At 29.2% G+C, this 20,982-nt stretch overlaps 1 protein-coding gene across 1 annotated transcript; it reads left to right on the top strand.

The window, feature by feature from the left end:
• The first annotated feature begins 767 nt into the window (after nt 1-767).
• Nucleotides 768-13,200, top strand: LOC136985008 (CD151 antigen-like). The gene is made up of 8 exons (XM_067282175.1): nt 768-955; nt 1,611-1,725; nt 2,741-2,932; nt 3,012-3,086; nt 3,386-3,484; nt 4,339-4,491; nt 5,728-5,811; nt 12,700-13,200. Exons 2-8 carry the CDS (start codon nt 1,639-1,641, stop codon nt 12,766-12,768), a joined length of 759 nt encoding a protein of 252 aa, XP_067138276.1. The 5' UTR covers nt 768-955; nt 1,611-1,638; the 3' UTR covers nt 12,769-13,200.
• Nucleotides 13,201-20,982: the final 7,782 nt, after the last annotated feature.

Below are 20,982 nucleotides of genomic sequence, written 5' to 3'. Positions count from 1 at the left end.
ACGTATAAAAACTTCATTAAGTTCGACCCTACTCGAGATACGACACACGACTCCCATTATCCCTGGACTTTTAACTACCAAAATTCAATAGCATCAATCCCGCTAATACACAATCCCTGCTAAATTTCAGAAATTTTAAAGAGAAAGTAAAAAGCAGACAGCGACTGTTCATTAGAATAAATACCTAGGTTTGAGAGGGTCTTAGTAAACTCAGCAATCCTGCTGAGTTTTGTAAGGCCCTCCCCAACCCGTCCGGATTCGTTCCCGGATTCCCCAGAGCTGTAGGCTGACACTAACTTTATTTAAGTTATCTTCTCCGTTACCAAAAACATTTTTTTAGGCGTTAGACACGTTTCTGGCTTATAGTAAAACATAACAGAAAATCGCCCCGTTTCTTTTTTTTTCGTATAGGCAGGTTTCCGTTTTAAACAGGTTTTACCATTTTAGGACAGTGTACAGTACATGAAGGGATATCGTCTTTAAACTAATACAAAATTCTTGTATTAATTTTTAAAATGAACCCATCCTGAAAACTCCTGCTATAAATCGAATAATTAATTTCTATACGCGCGCAAAAACAGTTAAATTGTCTTGTACGTGTATGTAAAACACAAAATTCCCATTAAATTGTCGGTTAGTTTAGTGGTACTCTTTTATGTAGCTCTAATGTATTTCTATACAATTTTACTAACGGAAGAAACGAAAGTAACAAAGAAAAAAACCTCGCAGACACTAGCGCCAGTGTATATATATGTATGTATATATAACTAGTTACTGTTTCCCTTTGCTTGAGTTAGCCTGTGAGAAGTGGTTTGATTAACAACTGGATGTCCTTGAGTTCTCATGTGTGGAGTGTCAAGGACTATGCTCTCGTTGGTTTCGTAGTGTTGGAAACAGCAAACCCATCGGAAAAGGAATATGTGCTGAAGGTGTAGTTTGCTTCGTAGGAAAATATGTGAGTTTACTTTAAATCATCAACATGTTACCATATTAGGATGACCGTTCAGGTAAAACCGCGTGGCTTAAAAAAAAAACGAAGGAATGTAAAGAATGCGGATAATACTCCGATTTACGTAACGCGATCGCAAAATATACGTTTGCGTTTTAAACATATGTTTTAAAATAATAAAAATAGAGAGGAAAAGGCGGATAAAGTATAAAGAGAAACGGGTCGGAAACGTGATAAGAGATCAATCTATCTGATCACTGACCCCATCTGTTTGTCTCCGATTGTCTGGGATACACCCGACACAACCAACTGTTCGATTTTTTCTACTTAAACCAATTGCCGCCATCCAGATGTAGTTGTAAATTCTCATATTACATAGTTTTTCGCGTTATTTAAACGTCCTTAACTATAATAACCTCAATTATACGCATTTTAAAATTTTAATCGCCGTTTTAATATGGCAATTAAATCGAACAAGTTTAATAACTTCCGTTAATACTACGTAAGGAAAAACACGTGTTAATTGATGCGTAGATGTATTTTGATCTAACTTTAACGATTTCAAGGTGAAATGTTTGAGTAAATAACCATGTAAACATAAGCGGAGAGTTAAAATTAGTAATGGATATGTTTTGCTTTCATTTTTTTTTGTGTATGACAGGAATAGAAGGAAATAAAAATAAATAATAATGGCAACATACCGAAAAAGAGATGAAGGTTGCTGCAGTGTACAGTTTTTAAAATATGCTTTGCATATTTTCAATTTTATTTTTCTGGTAAGTAAAAAAAAAAAATTAAGTTTTAAGAACTTTTATAAAAATTAATACAGGAAAACCATATTTTGTCTGTGAAATATGCTAATTTATTATGTATACTTTGACATGTTTTAAAACAGGAAGGGTGTCTATTGCCTTTAACAAAACTTTAAAAATAACAGTTAACAGCATTTGCTATTCTGTCATCGTATAAATATACAGTTAGTTATCCAGCAGAACTATTTCCAGCCAGGATGTCAGAGTGTTAGCATTAAAACTCGCCCTAAAACCAGTCTTAATATGTCAAGAAACACCCACTTTGGTGTGAAAGTAGGTGCAGTATCCTGCTACAGGAACAATAGTATCTATTACTAAAACATACAGTAATTATAGTATTACAGATAATAAATAAATACTTATACAACTGTTCTTTATTTTGAAAAATCAGTTTGTGGAAAGGAAATAAAAGAAATAAAATTAATAAAGATGTAAAACTTCAATCTTTTTTAATTCCTGTTTTTAAATAAATGCTAAGAATTACAACAAATGAAAAAAATGACCTATAAATAAGATAGATATGGAATGATAGGTTCTTGATTTTTTTTGTTGTAAGCACTTTAGTAATAGTCACCCAATTAAATTTAATTTATGAAGTTATTTCTATTAATTATTTCAAAAGTTTTGAAGTCAAAAATAGAAAAAAATACTGTAATAAATTATACAAGAAAAAAAAACAGGTTATAGAAAATGTTTGTGTTGGACAAGATACTGTTTGGAAAATGGCCAAGATTGAGAGTGGGCTATTATGTAATCTACACAATTGGAAAACTCGCTTCTTTAAAAGCTGTTTTCAACATTTTAATATAAATCAATGAATGTGCTAAGGTTATAAATCAATACTAATCTCTCGATTATCTAATGTATATTTTTGTACTGTATTGTTTTTAAGTAAAATTTAAAAAGTAATTAATTTTAAACAATTTAGATAAATTAATAAATACTATGATAATAAATCCTTTCGAAACTAAATTTCTAGTTGACTGGTTGTGCCGTGTTTAGTGTCGGACTATGGACTGTGATTGCAAAGCAGCATTATTTTAGTATTCTGAATACTAGTACTTACGCAGCCACAGCATACATTTTGATAACGGCCGGAATTATCGTGTTTTTGGTATCGATCTTGGGATGCGTTGGACTCTGTAAAGAAGACCGTTGTTGTATTCTTGCTGTGAGTATTTTTCTTGACTGCTTATATTTTATCTTATCATTTAGATTTCTTTTTAATGACATTTTAATTTTTTGTTTAGTATACATTTCTTCTTCTTTTAATATTCCTTCTTGAAGCTGTTGCCGGCGTTATTGCTTATATCTACGAAGAACAAGTAAGTCTATAGTTTTAAAATTTAGAAATTATAATTTTATTATATTTTTTTAAACAAAATATTATTATTTATCTTGTCAGTTGATATTATATATTAATACATCATTTATCGGCAAAAACAAACAAAATAAGATAAACTGTGTAAATAAATACATATACATTGATAATTTTATCTAGAATAAATTTAATAATGAAACAAATATTTAATATTTTAAGATAAATTGTTTGAAAGTTTTTTGTTATAAAAAAATTAGTTAAATAAAAATTTTTATGTATCAATAAAATTTCTGTATTTTTCAGGTTTGGTCAGAACTACAAAATACATTAAATTCGACTTTTATATCTGATTATAAATATGATCAAGCAAAAACTGATGCAATAGATGACTTGCAAAGAAAAGTATGTCAAACTTGAAAATAGAATATAATAAATATATTTGGTAAAAAAATGATTTTATTAATTAAATATATATTTTTAACTTTTTGTTATAACCTAACCAGTGACTTAAATTTTAGGATTTGCCACACCAGTGAATATGATATTGAAAAAAATTTCTTTAGTTTATTTTATATCTAAGTTTACAAAAGAATAAAGAAATTTTACAATGATTGAGTCTAAAATGTATACAATACAGTATACACCACCCAAAATGCATTTCAGACTCTTTCAGAGTCCCTCTTCAGTTGGTGTTTTTATAAAGATAACAAAGTAAAATATATGTTTAATGGTTAAAGCAACCATGAAGACATCACAATTAAACAAACAATAAATTCCAACTTTTTTCTATTTTTTCTATAATCAAATCTAGCCATATACACATGGAGGTATACACAGTTATTTACACATGGAGGCCTCTGAAGGATTGATGTAAACATTACACCAAAAAAACAATTACTATGGTATACATCTTTACAATCAGTTACTAGAGAAATAATTAGGAGATATATATTTTTATAAATTTTATAATCATTAAATAAATTTTAAAGTAATGCTTATTAAGCAAAATATTTGAATTAGCCAACCTTTTTATAAATATGAACTTGACATGTTCATTATTTACTATAATTATTAAAAGTCATGATATTGAGAAGATCATTAAAATTGAATTATTAGGCACAATACATTAATGTAATAAGTTTAGCTCCTTACACAAAATAAATTTTTTAAATATTTAATATTTAATACTGTTATAATATTTTTAAGCTTCAGTTGTTTTCTTCTATAATTAACAATAATGATAAATCATTTTTCAGTATAATTGTTGTGGAGCAGAAAGCTATAAAGATTGGAAGTATAGTCTGTGGTTAGCAGAGAATGACGACGGTCATAAAGTGCCTGATAGCTGTTGTATAACAGAGACCCTTAATTGTGGAGTCAGAACTCATCCATCAAATGCATATCATCGTGTTAGTATTTGACTGATCATAAAATCAATCTACTATATTAATATATGAGGTGCTTCAAAAAAATGTTAACAAGTCACTTCCGTACTAGTGTTATGTTTGATTTTTAGTGGCAGTTGTCTTCTGTATAGTTTCACATCATATACAAGAAGTCACCTAGTTGTGAAGTTCCAAAAAGTGCAACCCTACTACCCCTGTTATATGGAGGTGTGAACATCTTTTTGAAGAACCCCATATAATAGTCTTTTAAATTTATATATATCACAAGTTATAGGTTGTTGAATTTTTATTAACTGATAATACTTCTTGATTGTATTTTTTATTATGCTGGTAATACTCATTAAAATTAGATATTAAAAAAGTATAATTCATATTCATGAATTTATTTTTATATAATAAATGATAAAAAACTTCAGAGAAATTTTTATCAAATGGAAAATTTAGTTCATTACAGAATATGTTTTATATACTTGTATATTAATCCACAAATTACAATTTAGAAATTTGGATGCTACTATATTAACAAATCAGTCAATAGTATCCACAAACCAATCTTTACAATTAACCCTTGATTTACCAGCACAATGGATTGATCTGGAAAATTTGTACGTAAATTGAAATTGGGTAAACAGATTTGCACTTATATTGGAAATATGGGCACTTGGAACCTATTTTCTATATAAATGTTAAGTACAGTTTACATAACTTTTGCAGAACTAATCTACCATGTAAATTGAAGGTTAGGTTAATTCAAATGTATATTTCTTTAAAAAAAAAAGCTTTCCATTGTTACTTAAGAACTGAATTCATGAATATAAATTCTGTTTAATATCTTTTTTAATGTTATAAAAAAAAAAATAAAAGAGAATAATTGTGAAACATATTTTTTGTTTGTTTGAGAAAATAAAGCAGTTCTGTATTTCTGTTATCAGGAGAAGCACAAACACTACAAATTTTAAGAGTCAGAGCTTTATTGTATAAAGTGTTTTATCCAATAAAGCTTTGACTCCTAAAATTAAAATTATATGGAGTCTTTATTCTTCTGCTTTATATTATCTAAGAATTATTATTTTAAATATCTTAATTTTAGTACTGTGTGAATAAAATTATATTTAAATACAAAAAAAATAAAACTTCAACTTTTTTCATATTAATATTACATGAAAATAGAAAATTGTAATGTTGAATAAAGTACAAGTTAATACAAGTAAAATATATTTTGCAATTGTTTAATTTTAGGGTTGTGCTACAGCTTTAGCAGCTCAGATCAAAGACAATTTAATTGTTCTTGGCGCAGTTGGATTAGGAATTTGCTTAGTTCAGGTAAGTTTGCTGATTAAACAAATATTTAAAAAAAATAATAACAGGATCATTAAGTTTATTGTCTTAATATTTTTTAGATGAAAAATATATTTTTAGATGAAAAATATAATTTATAATTTATATAATATAAAAATATAATATAAAATATCACAAAGATTGAAGAACCATTAAGTTCTTCACACTGTTCCAGCAGTGTTTAATAATGACAAAGTATGAAAATATTTAGTGTTTCTTCAATTTTTGTTAAATTTTTAAAAATTCCACCATCTTGGTCATGTTATTAATCATTAGTATAAATTTATTATAAAATTATTTTCAAATACTTCATTCTTAGATACTTTGGTTAATGTTACCTTAGGTGCCAAGATGGTGGCTCATCTCTGATTCCAGCAAGGAAACAGTGGGACGCACGTTCTAACCTAACCTAACCTATTCTAATGAATTACCATAATTATTAGAAACCAAATTATTAGAATAGGTTAGGTTAGGTTAGAACGTGCGTCCCACTGTTTCCTTGCTGGAATCAGAGACGAACCTCCATCTTGGCACCCAGGGTAACATTAACTGATACTTTTATCAGATGAAGGGCATGAGGAAATCACACTTTAATGAAATTAAATATAAACAAATTATAAAAAATAATTGATGGTTGTTATAATTAATTGCAAATTAGCATAAAAATAATATTCGAATTATTAAAATTCTAATTCTAGAATAATTAATAATTTTCTTTTAACTATTTTAATTGGTGCTAGTGTGTAGTCAGTTTCTGATTTTAACAAAATTTAAATTAGTGCAATATAAAAAATATTTAACTTAAATGTAATAATAAAATACAAAATGTTTTACTAATATTTGTACAGGATTCTGAAGCATTGTTTATACATAAATGTTTTGAGTTTCTTCAGATAGCTACTTAAAATTATGATAAATTTATCATATTCTCTGTATCTTTTGATAAGTCAATAAATCTATCCTTGATTAGTTACTTAAAAATATTTCTATATAATTAAGAAAAACTTAAAGTATAAGCGATATTCTTTGTTGTTAGCAGTGATATCTTATGATATAAAATGGCATCAGTAATCAAAGTTCAGAGTCAATTTATTTGATGAAACTTTTTAAAGATGATTCCCATTGTCAGATCAGACCTTAAGAACAACACTGATCAATCAAAAGTGTATTTCAAAACTATAAGATTAAGATTCTTATTATTGGTATAGAACAAAAATAATTCAAACAAAAGTTTTTTACACTAATTTTTTAATAAGAATTAATCAATAAGATTTTTTCAAAATTGAATCTTTCTGGTTCTGGCATTCTAGATTGGAATGTGTAGAAGACACTCCAACAAGTTCAAAGAGAAAATTTAAAAGAAGGAAAAAAAATTATAATTCAAACACATCAGAGGGTCTTCTATGCATTCCAATCAAAATGCCAGTATCAGAAAGATTTGATTTTGAAAAAAATGTATTTGAAGGTCTTATATGTAAACTGAAAACATTAGTAATGGTTTTCTCACTTACATGCCAGGTCTACACAAAGCTGGTGAAGTTAAAATACTATTTTATTATGTAATGGTTAGATATGCAATTTAGCAGTGAATTAACAAATAGATGCAAACAAATTAAACTTATATTTGTTTACAGTATATTTAAAACTTATTTATGCTTACGTCTGTATTAACACTTTTCATTTTGTACATTTAAACTTGTAATCGATCAATTGCAGTTTTAAATTATGTTTTAAAATATTTAGAAGTTATATTAAATTAATTTTTTGTGTGAATGGTGGTAGTTTTTATATTTGAATGATCAGTGTCATGCTGAAGGTCTGACCTTTGAGATGATTTCTTTTGTCATAACAGTTTATAAATAAAATTCAGATTCTAAACTATATTATAAATAAGTATAATCATAATAATAAACTTTATAAATAATAATATACATTCAAAGAAAAAAATAACTGGCTCTATTTTGATACAACCAATACAGGACAGCCAAGTGCCCTCTCCTTCTATTCTCATGTCTGGGCCCATTTTTCTTATTGACCATTTACATATGTTGTAGATAAAACTAGGAAAAACAAATTTAATAGTAAATGACATATTTCAAAGATCATTATATAAGTAATTTTATATTTATTAACTTATACGTATGCTGATAGGACTCTTAATAGTCCATACTGTGTACTTTTTAGAGGAATGTATCTTTCACAGTGGTGGGTTTGTTTTCCCACAAAAATTCATAAAACTTCTTGAAGCTGTATTGCAGGTATATTCTGTGATATTTACACACTGTACTGGCATACTGTTTTCTGCTTTTGTTTGCTGATAATTGCCTGTCTCATAAGGTGGGATGTCCAATAGCAACTATAGCAAAGTACACACCACCAATTGGAAGGATCGGGATGCCAAACATTTTATATATGGTCTCACCTCTATAACAAATAACAACTGATGGCAATTGTTTACTTAGATAGGAAGACTTTTTTTCAAATCGACCATTTCTTCAAAATGTAGGACATATTTCTGGAAATCCTGAAACAAGGGCCATTTTGATATCTTGACAAAAATTATTAAGACAATGAAAAAGGAGGTTAAAATACAATTTCCTTACAATATAGGATGTCTGATCACTTTATATTATATTATTCATTTATATTATCATTCATTCATGTTATATGTATTCATCAATTTTACTCTCTGTTGCATTTAAATTATAAATTTGATTCAAATCAAAATACGATATTTTCTAAAATGTGTTACTAAGTTAAAAACTCATCGTTGAGATAAATATTTTGTAGCATTAAATTAATTTTGTTTTTCGGTTTTATACAAAATATATAAGAAAAAGACTTATTTTTGCTAGGACCAATAAATTTTCTGAAATAGACAAGTTTTTGTTTTATTCACATTCCAAACTGAACAAGTTGTATTGTTTTAATAAGAAGTAAAAATACATTACAGATGGATACTAGTCTTATCTTCACTGCTTGCCATGTCCAATCACTAAGAACAACTATTTCCATTGCAGAGACAACCTTTCTTTAGAGGCTATGCCTCTGCACAAATATGTAAAACAGTTTAACAAAGAAATATTATATTTTTAATTGTGTTGGGACTGTCACCTGCGGACATTTTAAACTGTTTTACATATTTTTGTGCAGAGGAATAACCTCTAAAGAAAAGTTGTCTCTGCAATGGAAATACAGTAGTTGTTCCTGGTGATTGGACATGGCAAGCAATGAAGATAGGACTAGTATCCATCTGTAATGTATTTTTACTTGTTATTAAATTGTAATTCTGCCAGACCTTTTTACAAAGTTGTATTGTGTTTCAAATACAGAAAAATCATAAATAATAGTTTTGTTTTAATGATTAATGAGTGCCGATTAATGAATATAATAAATTCATTAATCAGCACTCATTGATCATTCATCTGTTTATATTTTTATCTTACTTACATGTAATATTGAATAATAAATTTTATTCAACAATAAATTAGTTGTTTTGTGTACCTTTTTAAAGAATTTTAGTAGGGCTGTGCTAAACCAAAATTTTGATGTCAACATTGGCTTTATACCAGAGCCATACTGAACAATTTTGGCATCCCCAATTCAATATTATCTACAAAAAAAATTTTATGGGTTCATTTTTGTACCTTCGAGGTTGGTACCCGGTGCACGTGCACCTTTGCTCCCCTTATTTAGGCCACTGTTTGATATAAAGAGTTATTTGGTAAGTTATATTAATAATCAATAAATTTCAATAAATACAGAAAAATATTGATAAAATACTGTATACCGGTAATTTGGCATTTGTTAATTATAATAATCAACTCTACTTTCAATATAGTAAATATAATAATTGCACTAATATTAAAAATTCTGGAGGGGGTTGTTGCCAGGGGGGTCGAACCAATACTAATAAACGTGTGCTATTGATATTATAAACATCTATTGATTATGATTTGATATATCTGTTATTGGCTTAACACTAAATTTTAACATGTGATCCCTAATGTGATTTCTATTACTGTAATCAATTACAATTTTAAAATAAAATAAAATAAAATAATCAACCATTCCAACTTCAGCAAAAATTCTTTAATCCTAAGAACGTTTTCAAATGCATTAAGCGTCCATGAAGTTGAAATGGTTGATTATTTTATTTTATTTTATATTGTCTCTTCAGTAAGGAAATATAGTTTTATTTATTTAATTACAATTTTATTTTTAATCACAAATTCTTTTTTATTTGAGTTTTTAAATGCAATTTTACTTCACTAAAAATTTTTTTTGACAAATTTTGAACACACCCAATAAGAATTTATAGGCCTACTCAAATGCTAAGTTGACACCTACTGTAAACAAACACCTTGTAGGTTGCCTGATTTTCTTTATTATTTGTGTAGACCTAATAAATGGCTGTATAGTGTGCAAAGAATAAAAAGCTTTATTATACATTAGTGGTTTATAAAAAAAAATTGAGCCCTGCAGTTTGCACAACATGTTTTGTTACAGAACAACCAGAAGTCTAGAGCTGGTTGCCTGCTGGACAACTAGCAGATATTCTTAATTTCTAACCCTGATGCTATAACCTTATTTGCAATTAGTCTTTGCTTTACAATTCATTCAATGAATGGCAGCTGTTATGAAACAGTCCAAAAGTGGGACATTTTCTGAAGCAGTTTAAAAATTGGGATAACATATTAAAGTAGGTCTGTCATGCTTAATTCGGGACATTTAGTCACTTTAAGTGGTTAAATATGACTGAGGCATTCTTTAAATGGATGAATTTCATATTTACATATTTTAGTTGGTAAAAATGTGAATTTCATCCTGTAGCACATTCTTTAACATTAAAATATAAATAAAATTAAATTTATTTCTAACATTCTCATGAGTGTAAAACATGTTTTTAAAAATACTGATTGTTTAATTTGCATAGCATGTTATATTATTGGGTTGTTCAGAAAGTAATTTTGTTTTTTCCATAGGAAAATAAATGCAATATTCTTATAATAAATAAATATTTTATTGAATTATATATTAACCATTTTGGTCAAATACCTGTTGTCATTGTTTCTGGTAGTAGCATGATTTCACGTTCATAAAAATTTTGATCGTTGTTTACAAAAAACTAATCCAAGTGATTTTTGACATTGTCATTTCAAGTAAATGTCTTACAGTTAAAAAAAAATTTGTATAGACCAGAACAAGTAATAATCTGAGTGTGCCCGATCTGGCGAATATGGTTGGTGTGATAACATATCCCATCTAAGCTATAACAGTTTCTGACAAGTTACCAAACTTATGTGAAATTTGGCATTATCATGGTAAAACACTACAGTTTGTTTGTTGATCAATTCTGGCCTTTTCTGTTTGATGATATTACTCAATTTGTTTACTCGATGGCAGTACACTTTCAAATCAATTGTTAAATTGTCTGGTCAAAACTCAAAAACAAATTTCTTTAAAATCCCACCATAGAGAGAGCATCTTTCTTTAATAACATGTGGAACCCATATATCGAGCTTTGAAACGAAACCAATTCGTTTTAAGTAATAATAAATGGTTCACTTTAACAGATTTAATCTCTTAGTGATTTCACGTGTTGTTATACGGCAGATTGCTTCAATCAGTACGTTTATTTTGTTTTCATTGGCTTCAAATGGCCATCCAGAATGTGGTGTATCTTTGATATGAAAATTGCCAGAACGCAATTTTGTAAACCAGTTTTGGCACTGTCTTTCTCTCAACACATCTTCTCCAAACATGTATTACAATTTTTTTCTTGTTTGAACAGCATTTTGGTTTTTTAGTTATAAAAAAGCAAAATATGCCGAAAATGATGCTTTCGATTTTCCATATTTGATGGGTCACCGAAAAAAAAAACAATTGTACAGAATCAAACAAAATTTTTTACAAATAAGCCTTAAAATGTCAGCTGTCAAAGTATATAATGAAAATGTGAGTTTAAAATAAAATTGGCTGGTAAAAATACATCTAATTCCTCTAGTAATAAAAAAACGAAATTACTTTCCAAACAACCCAATATTAGTTTAAATATGTACAGTACATGCTTTTTTTCCTTGGTATGAAAGATATTTTTATTCAAAAAAATTTTTTTCTAAATGGAACATAGTTATTAAATTTTTAAAGATTTTAGTAAAATACAGTATTTCAGCATTAACAACTAATGACATTTTTTCCTCATAAACTGAAGAATAAATTAAATGGAAAGTATAATGTTGAATGCATTCAGAATCTAAATACTTCTGCTAAAATCAATTTTTTTAGAGACACACACAAGAAAATGGAATATATGCATTGAAGAACAGAAGTATATGAAAAGATTAGTTTTTCAGTATATTTTTGGCCATTTCTAGAACTTTTCAAACAGCCTCGCATACGACAGAGCTGGGAATCAATGAAAATAAACTACACTATACTCTCGATGTTCGTGGACATTAGTGTTTGGGAATTTGATCATTTGTGATTGGAAATTTATGCAGCAAAATTTCAACTTTGACCTTTTGGGAAATGGGAGATTATGAACTGTACTACCATAAACAGGATGTTCAAACAGGCATAATGCTAAAAAATTACTGCATTCACTCATTCATACAATACAAATTTGTCTTGGAACAAATTACAAATTTAACATTGAAAATAGAACTCAATGTTCGAGAAGGATTACGAGGTCCCAATTATTCACAAACATGGGGATCAGTGTACCAACAAATTAAACTTAAGAAATTACGAAGAGGCATTATAGTGCCATTTAGGACTCTTCATAATTCCTAGAATTAAAATTTCAGATTAATTAATTTTAATATTTCAAATTTTGTTTGATTTACAAATTAACTTTTGTTTTTTTCCTAGATTATAGGTATGATCTTCTCCTGTTGTCTATACGTTCAACTGAGAGATTATGACAATACTTATTACTAATGCAAATACAAGCTATGTTAAATTTTGAAATTAAAGACCACACAAATTATGTTTATATATATATACACACATGCATTAAGTATAATTATAAAAATATGTTATTTATTAAGCATTTATATATACCAATAAAATTTTAATACTTAAAAGAAATTTTGAAGCTTTATCATGTTAATTATAATTAATTTTCAACATATCACAAATTTAAAAGTATTAAATTCTATATTTTGTGACAAGTTTTATAATTAGTTTATGAAACTTTGTTTTCATTTGTTTATTAACATTTTTTGGTATAAAGTACAACTATCTGTAGTCTCATTTTATTTAAAAAGAAATATTTTGTAAATGTTACCCAAATTTTATATATTTTAACAGTTTGTTTTATTTATTTGCCAAATTTTGTAATTTAGTGCTAATAAATATAGTGTTGTATTTTCTTTTTGTACTGTTTTCTTTATATACAAATTATTGTTTTTATTAGTTTATGGTAAGATTTTTACTTTTCCAGCTGCTATATAACAGAAGAAAAGTGTGGTGCTTGGTCAAAAAAATTATTCCCTCTCAGATCTTTATATTTTTGGACTCAGGACCTTGAAACGTTGAAATGCAAAAATATTTGGGTGTAATTTCTGTATGTATGGATGTTTGTGTGTGTGTGTGTGTTACATGATTTTGTTCACCCTCTTTAAAGCTTAACTACTGGGCTTTCAAAAATTTCCAAAGTTTTTGCAGGGAGGTTTGTGTATTAGGGGGATTGATGCTATGAAATTTTGGTGATTGAAGATCGAGGAGATGGGTGATAAAGGGGGTCATATGTATTTCCAGCAGGGTAGGACTTAATGAAGATTTTGCTTGTTATTAGCATTTAAAACATTTTCTAAACCCATTCTTACTGTCAAAATTAAGCTTTTATATATTTTTAACTATTATAAAATGGCAAAAAGTTTTTAATAATAAAATACCATAACAGATGGTGCCACCAAATGCTGGAAAGTTAAGCAACTCATTATTGGATTTTTTTTGGACATGTGAAAATATAAATAAAACAACAACCAGACCTCTGGTCAGATCACATCTATGTGTAGGCAGAAGATTCTGGGAAGTCTTGTTTGGAGTCAGTCAACTGAGCAGGATGTGACTGGGGTTTAGTCTGGACCATTGTAACTGCTAAACTTTCATTTCATTGTAATTGGTTAGAATAAATTGAGTAGAGATCTTAAATATAAAGTGTTAGGATTTTACTGTTAAGAATTTTATAATCATAATAATTACTGTGTGTATCAATATATTATTAAATACATGAATATACAGGATACTTTAAGTACTTTATAATAAATCATATTATAAAGTGATTATCTCAATTATTTAGTACGAAATTACATATATATTGGGTGATTAAGGTATTAAATAGGGTAACTAAATATTTAGCAATTCAAAGGCAACCAAATTTTATATAGTGACATTTTAGGACATGCAGAAGATAGTTCTGTAAAAAAAATTAATGCCAAAACTCACCATTATGTCACTTTCAGCACTACATATATATTTTTGTACAAGACACATGTTTTAGAGATCTTCGTAATGCAGGAAATACTGCTCAATGTGGTCCCCCACTCTGAAGATGGTTGGTGTTCAACAGCCAACTGTAATTGATCCTCTGGTGCTTCTCATTCTGATACTAGTTTTTAAGACTACCAAATTTGCAGAGTCGTTGATAGTGCACATTTTTAAGTGTCTCCACAAATGAAAATCACACAGCTTGCAATGCCAAAACTGCCATAGTGATGAGTTTTAGTACTAATTTTTTATGGAAATGTCTACTGCATATCCTGAACTGATAGTGTGTCAAATTTGGCTGCAATTAGCCTATTAAATATCTCTAAAGTGTTGACTAGTGTTACTTTAATTACAATTACCCACTATTATATCATCTTCAGATTATACAAACACTTCTTAAAAAATGTGTTATTTAAAATATGATGCTTAAAAAGTTTAAATTTTGTTGTACAGAATGAGACAATAGATTTAACGGATGGATAATATAGTTTTCTAGTTATAATAAAACAAATTTTATATTTAATCCTTAGGAGTTTGTTAAGATTGGTATTTGGAACTTACCTACCACTGCAGTTAAACAGATAATGTGCGGATTAAATGGCTGCTTAGGGTTCCTCAGTCAACCCTTCAAGCTGTTCTATAAATTTATATATTTAAAAGCTTGTAATTAGATTAACAATTTACAAATTATTCAGTTTTCATGATTGTAAAGATCATTTTTAACTAATTTACAAACAACAATGTTCTAATTGTTATTGGAACAATAACAATTAGAACATTGTCTCAGTACTCCTGAACTTTTAAATCTGCATCCACTTAACCAAATAGTTCATATTCAAGTTCAGGAAAAGTTGAAATTGAACAAGGATCCTTTGAAGGTATGCTGCATCAGGCCTAATTACACAGTATTTTTACCCAATTATATCCAATTACACATGGTTTGTATATATTATACAAACTATCTAAATAGAAATCTTGCTGTAATTCTTTTTTCAGATTTGAATTACTGTATTTATAATAATAATAATAATAATTACTTTAGTTATGGAAATGCATCTCTCTCCAATAGGAATTAATTTGTTGTCATTAGGTTAATTTTCTGTAAATCAATCATCATCCGAATGATTTAGGAACCGAATATTACATTTATTTAAATTATAAATTTTCAATGTTCAATTGACTATTAACCAAAATTACAATTACCATAGTTATTTCTAATAAAATAGTTTTGTGCAGGTGACCTGCAAGTTGTCTGTGTTTAAAAGTCAATTTGAAAGCTGATGCAGGTTATCTGTTGGTCTACAATTTAAAAATCATCAAACAGATTTTCCTTTGTTTAATTAATTGAGGTCTACTGGAGGTTTTTACAAAAACACTTACACCATTTTACAAGATTGACAATCCAAAAATGAGGGAATTTCTTAAGAAATGGGCAAAGTATAATTCTTCAAATTCAAGAACACTGTAAAAAAATTAATTTGACAATATGTATGAATAAATAGAATCTCACACCACTAATATATTGAAAATTAAACTTATTTGGTTGATGGTATATGAGACACTTGATCACCAAAATAAATAATAATGTTTTAGCTAGAAATTTGAATTCTGACTACAAAAATAAAGTATTTTTTAATATAAAGTATATCTCTTGCTAATTTGAATAGCATACTGTTTTAGAAGCAATTATGATAAAACTATTACATTTAGAAATATTATATTGTTTGTTAGTGATGCAGCTGCAAATACGGAAGCTATCAGCAAGACATTTAAAGGTTTAAATCTGCTTATTCATATAACTTGCTTGGTCCATGGTCTTAATATCATCACTGAAAATATCCAGTTGCAATTTTCTAATGCTGATATGTTCATCATTAACAAAGTGTTATGTTGTTTAAAGAATTAAACTCAAATTTAGCTTTACTTTCTGCATAAAGGTGTAGCTTATTGTTCAGATAGTTATGAAACATCATCTCATATTTAGATGTGTAAAAAGTGACAGTTGTATCGCTATTGAATTTTACAAGAACTTCAAAACCTCAAGTACAGAACGAAATATTTATTTCAACTCATTTGCATTTCTTATTAATGCAATGACTAAATTTGAAAGTGAAAAGCTATCACTATTGGAAGCAATAAGAATAATTATAAACAATTGACCAAAAGCTCTCAGCTGTTCTTCAATGAGGTAAGGAAGTTTATTTAAAATTTAAGTGTTATAGGAAGCAATTCTGGTTTAAAAGAGCATGAACTTGATGCTATTTTAAGTGGAAACAATTGGACACATTCAATTCTGTCAAGTAAAGAACTGCAAGCCATTACTTCACCTGTTTGCATTGAGTGATCATTTAGTCAAGTTAAAACTATCTATCACAACAACAAGGAAAGGTATTAAAAAACAAAAACCGTAATGTTTCCAGCAATAAAAACTATTTAATAATAACGTTTTCGACTGTTTTAAACAGCCATCATCAGTTACAACGAACTTAAACAAAAAAGAATGCAGAAGACGGGGGTATATTCTATACCTTTAAAAGATCGCCGATTTAACACAGATCTGGTATACGTTGGTGCAACTATGAGACATTTAAAGCAGAGGCTTAAGGACGGGGGTATATTCTATACCTTTAAAAGATCGCCGATTTAACACAGATCTGGTATACGTTGGTGCAACTATGAGACATTTAAAGCAGAGGCTTAAGGAGCATAGATACTCCATCAATAAGAGCTTAGATTCTACTGTGCTAGCAGCTTTCGCTAAGCATCAAGATGTCGACGTTCATTGGGACAAAGCATCTATTATTAGGGCCACGACCAACAAACAAATGCTGAAACATCTAGAAAAGTTGGAAATATACAAAGCCCACGTTAACACGGGTTGCATTAACCATAGGGATGCAGATGCTTTATCCACGGCATGGAAGTCGTTTTACCGAAATGCATAACGTTTCTTTTCTTGTAATAGAAATATTTTTGCGGAAGTATTTTTGTTATTTGTTTTTATTTTTATTCTTACTACGATATTTAGCGCATGCGCAGTTTTGTTAGTTTCTAATATACGACGGCATTTTTTACTTTGGAATTATTTTTGAATTTTAAATATTTGTATTGCTTGTGTTCTATTTTTTCTGCATTCTTTTTTGTTTAAGTTCGTTGTAACTGATGATGGCTGTTTAAAACAGTCGAAAACGTTATTATTAAATAGTTTTTATTGCTGGAAACATTACGGTTTTTGTTTTTTAATAGTTTATCTTTCCAGTACTAGTTTAATTATTGCACTTCATGGCTACGCCGGCCAAGATATATAGAAGAATTGTTATCAAGCTATACAAAGCAAAGGGAAAGTTTGAATTCCTTTCGCAATGCCGCTTAAATAATGTTTTCCCGAATTCCATTTATCGGATACGTCTCCCTGTAGGGTGTGAGTCTTTATTACCAAAACTGAAACATCTTTGCCTTAACAAAGCCATCAGGTCTTCTAGAAGGCGTTATTATGCCTTATTACATGAGCTTATTCGCTTGGAAGATCACCTTTACGAGCAAGACCCGTTGCTTCTGAAGGATGTCAACAGCAGAATGATCAGCTTAACGTACTCCTTCGAAAGAAACTTAAAACGTAACTATGTCAAAAAACTTAAATGGTTACTACGTGGGCAGAACGTCAAACCTCGTTTGATAAATAATACATTTGTAACAGCTTGGGATAACATCACTCCTCCAAAGTGTCTTTTTGAAGCTCTAAAATATGGCCCTCTCTATGCTCCTACTACTGTACCAAGGCCTGAGGATATTGTTCCAAATATTGAATTAATTATCAAGGATATGAATACTACTGGGCAAGATTACATCAGATGGAAAGCAAGGTTTAGCTCCGCAAATGAAAGAAAGTCTAACTTAGAAGCAAGACGTTTCCACAGCTGCATTGAAATGTCAAGACAATGGCTACAAATGAATGATATAGTACTTATTAAAGCAGATAAATCTAAAGGTGTTGTCCTTACAAAACGTGACTCGTATAACCATAAATTACATGAATACATCAGAACCACCGAATGTCAACATGCTCCCAACAAATATATGGAATCGCTGCAGCAAAGAGTCAAGAAATTCTCTTTAACCCCGTTGGCTCGTATTTTACGTATGCATAATTCAGTTTTACAGGCTCCAAAAACGCCTAGAATTTTCGCTTTTGGTAAAACGCACAAGCCTGGTTACCAAATACGCCCTGTAATAGAGAAGTGCGGATCCCCTACATTTGCCATTGAGAAGCAGCTTGTCAAGTTTATCCGGCCAAAGATTCAAGAATACCCCTATGCTATACAAAACGCAGTGCAACTGGTGGAAAAACTCAACAACATTACACTCAAGGATAAGGAATATATGACAGTGATGGATTTTAAGTCCTTGTTTCCGTCTATAAGACTGCCGCCGTGTTTTTGTGAACTGAGAGACTTTCTTTTTGCTAATATAGATAATGCAACGAAATACCATTCCAGCATTTTGGAGCTTGCAAATTTAATATGTTACACATCGTTTTTCGAATTTGAAGATGAAACATATTTGCAAGAAAGAGGGGTACCTATGGGGAGCCCTATGTCCTCTATTTTATGTGAGCTTGTTTTACGTCGCTTGGAAAACAAAGTCATACCCTTCTTTCAACACCAAATCATTTTATATGCAAGATATGTTGATGATGTTTTCATCCTTTGGAAAAATAATAGTAGCGCTCTGCAGTTCCTTCAAGAAATCAACAAAAACCCGTATGGTTTGACTTTAGCGCTGGACCAAGAAAGTGCTTCTAATGTAAATTTCCTTGATCTTTCAATCACATGCAAGGAGGGTCAAATATGGACGGACGTTTATAGAAAACCCAGCTATCAGCCCATTATTATACCAAAAAATTCTTTCGATCCTATGAATTTTAAGTATGCAGCTTTTCACGCCTGGATCAAACGTGCTCACACACATTGCACCAGTGTTATTGACACCTACAAGGAGTTAGATTACATCCGCACTACAGCATTACAACACGGATATCGGAGTAAGGAGATTGATGGGCTTATCGACAAATTTCGGAAGGCAAAAAATCGGCAGCTTCCTCCTATGAATCAAGGAAGAAAAGTGATTCTCAATTATTTTCCATTCTTGCACACGATGATTAAGAAAGTAGCCAGAAATAACAACATGAAGGTGTTGTATCGGCGTAATCCTACAGTATATCGATTATTAAGAAACGACAAGAAGAAAGAAAACCAGAGTTTTAAGACGGGGGTATATTCTATACCTTTAAAAGATCGCCGATTTAACACAGATCTGGTATACGTTGGTGCAACTATGAGACATTTAAAGCAGAGGCTTAAGGAGCATAGATACTCCATCAATAAGAGCTTAGATTCTACTGTGCTAGCAGCTTTCGCTAAGCATCAAGATGTCGACGTTCATTGGGACAAAGCATCTATTATCAGGGCCACGACCAACAAACAAATGCTGAAACATCTAGAAAAGCTGGAAATATACAAAGCCCACGTTAACACGGGTTGCATTAACCATAGGGATGCAGATGCTTTATCCACGGCATGGAAGTCGTTTTACCGAAATGCATAACGTTTCTTTTCTTGTAATAGAAATATTTTTGCGGAAGTATTTTTGTTATTTGTTTTTATTTTTATTCTTACTACGATATTTAGCGCATGCGCAGTTTTGTTAGTTTCTAATATACGACGGCATTTTTTACTTTGGAATTATTTTTGAATTTTAAATATTTGTATTGCTTGTGTTCTATTTTTTCTGCATTCTTTTTTGTTTAAGTTCGTTGTAACTGATGATGGCTGTTTAAAACAGTCGAAAACGTTATTATTAAATAGTTTTTATTGCTGGAAACATTACGGTTTTTGTTTTTTAATAGTTTATCTTTCCAGTACTGGTTTAATTATTGAACAAGGAAAGGTTTTCAACCGAAAACTTGTTATGTAATTTATTCAATTACAAAGAAAGCTATGACAAAACTATCATTTGGTTTTAAAAATATTGTTTATTACAATAAGAAACTACATGATCAAGAATTATTCTATCAAACAAATTAGAAACCCAAAAAATACCTTCACATTATTGATTAAAATAATTTTCAAACACAGGAATGAAGTAGAACATCATTTTGAATTTTTCTTTGAATTTTTGTGCTTTTATGGGAGAGATAAGATTACATAAGCTGCTAAATTCTCTCCATAGTACTTTAGCCATTCTCAATTCCGGATGTTCACGAAACTTCATACTTATACCTTCCTTTACAACTGGAATTAAGTGTAAATTTATGGAACCGCTGTTCAAATAATTTGTTTGTAAAAGATTATATACATATTTTACATTGAAACTATTCACATTTGATATTCATCTCTATTTTCAATATCCTGTAGAAGTTCATTTGTGATCAATGGGATAATGATGTTGGCCTGTAAAAATGTAAATAAAAGATAATGAAATAAATTTCTTAAAAATTTATATTATGCATATTAACAACATTATTTTATATGAAATGCAAATTAAATTGTAATAATAATAAAATGATTTGAATCTAATGATTAAAAACAATTTAACTACATGTACTTTTGAAATATTCTGAAATAAAATAATTTCCTCTTTAAATAATATATAGGACCAAAT

Source organism: Centruroides vittatus, unplaced genomic scaffold (genome assembly GCF_030686945.1).
Source record: "Centruroides vittatus isolate TY-2023 unplaced genomic scaffold, ASM3068694v2 contig_941, whole genome shotgun sequence".
Lineage (NCBI taxonomy): Eukaryota > Metazoa > Arthropoda > Arachnida > Scorpiones > Buthidae > Centruroides > Centruroides vittatus.
The sequence above is the reverse complement of the archived record's forward strand: the minus strand, read 5'-3'. Positions and strand labels throughout refer to the sequence as shown.

Excerpts from the sequence above, each read along its gene's own strand:
- LOC136985008 (XM_067282175.1), top strand. The coding sequence starts at position 1,639 with ATGGCAACATACCGAAAAAGAGATGAAGGTTGCTGCAGTGTACAGTTT. Across the intron at positions 4,492-5,727 it reads CATCAAATGCATATCATCGT|GGTTGTGCTACAGCTTTAGC; the intron begins GTTAGTATTTGA and ends GTTTAATTTTAG. Across the intron at positions 5,812-12,699 it reads TAGGAATTTGCTTAGTTCAG|ATTATAGGTATGATCTTCTC; the intron begins GTAAGTTTGCTG and ends TTTTTTTCCTAG.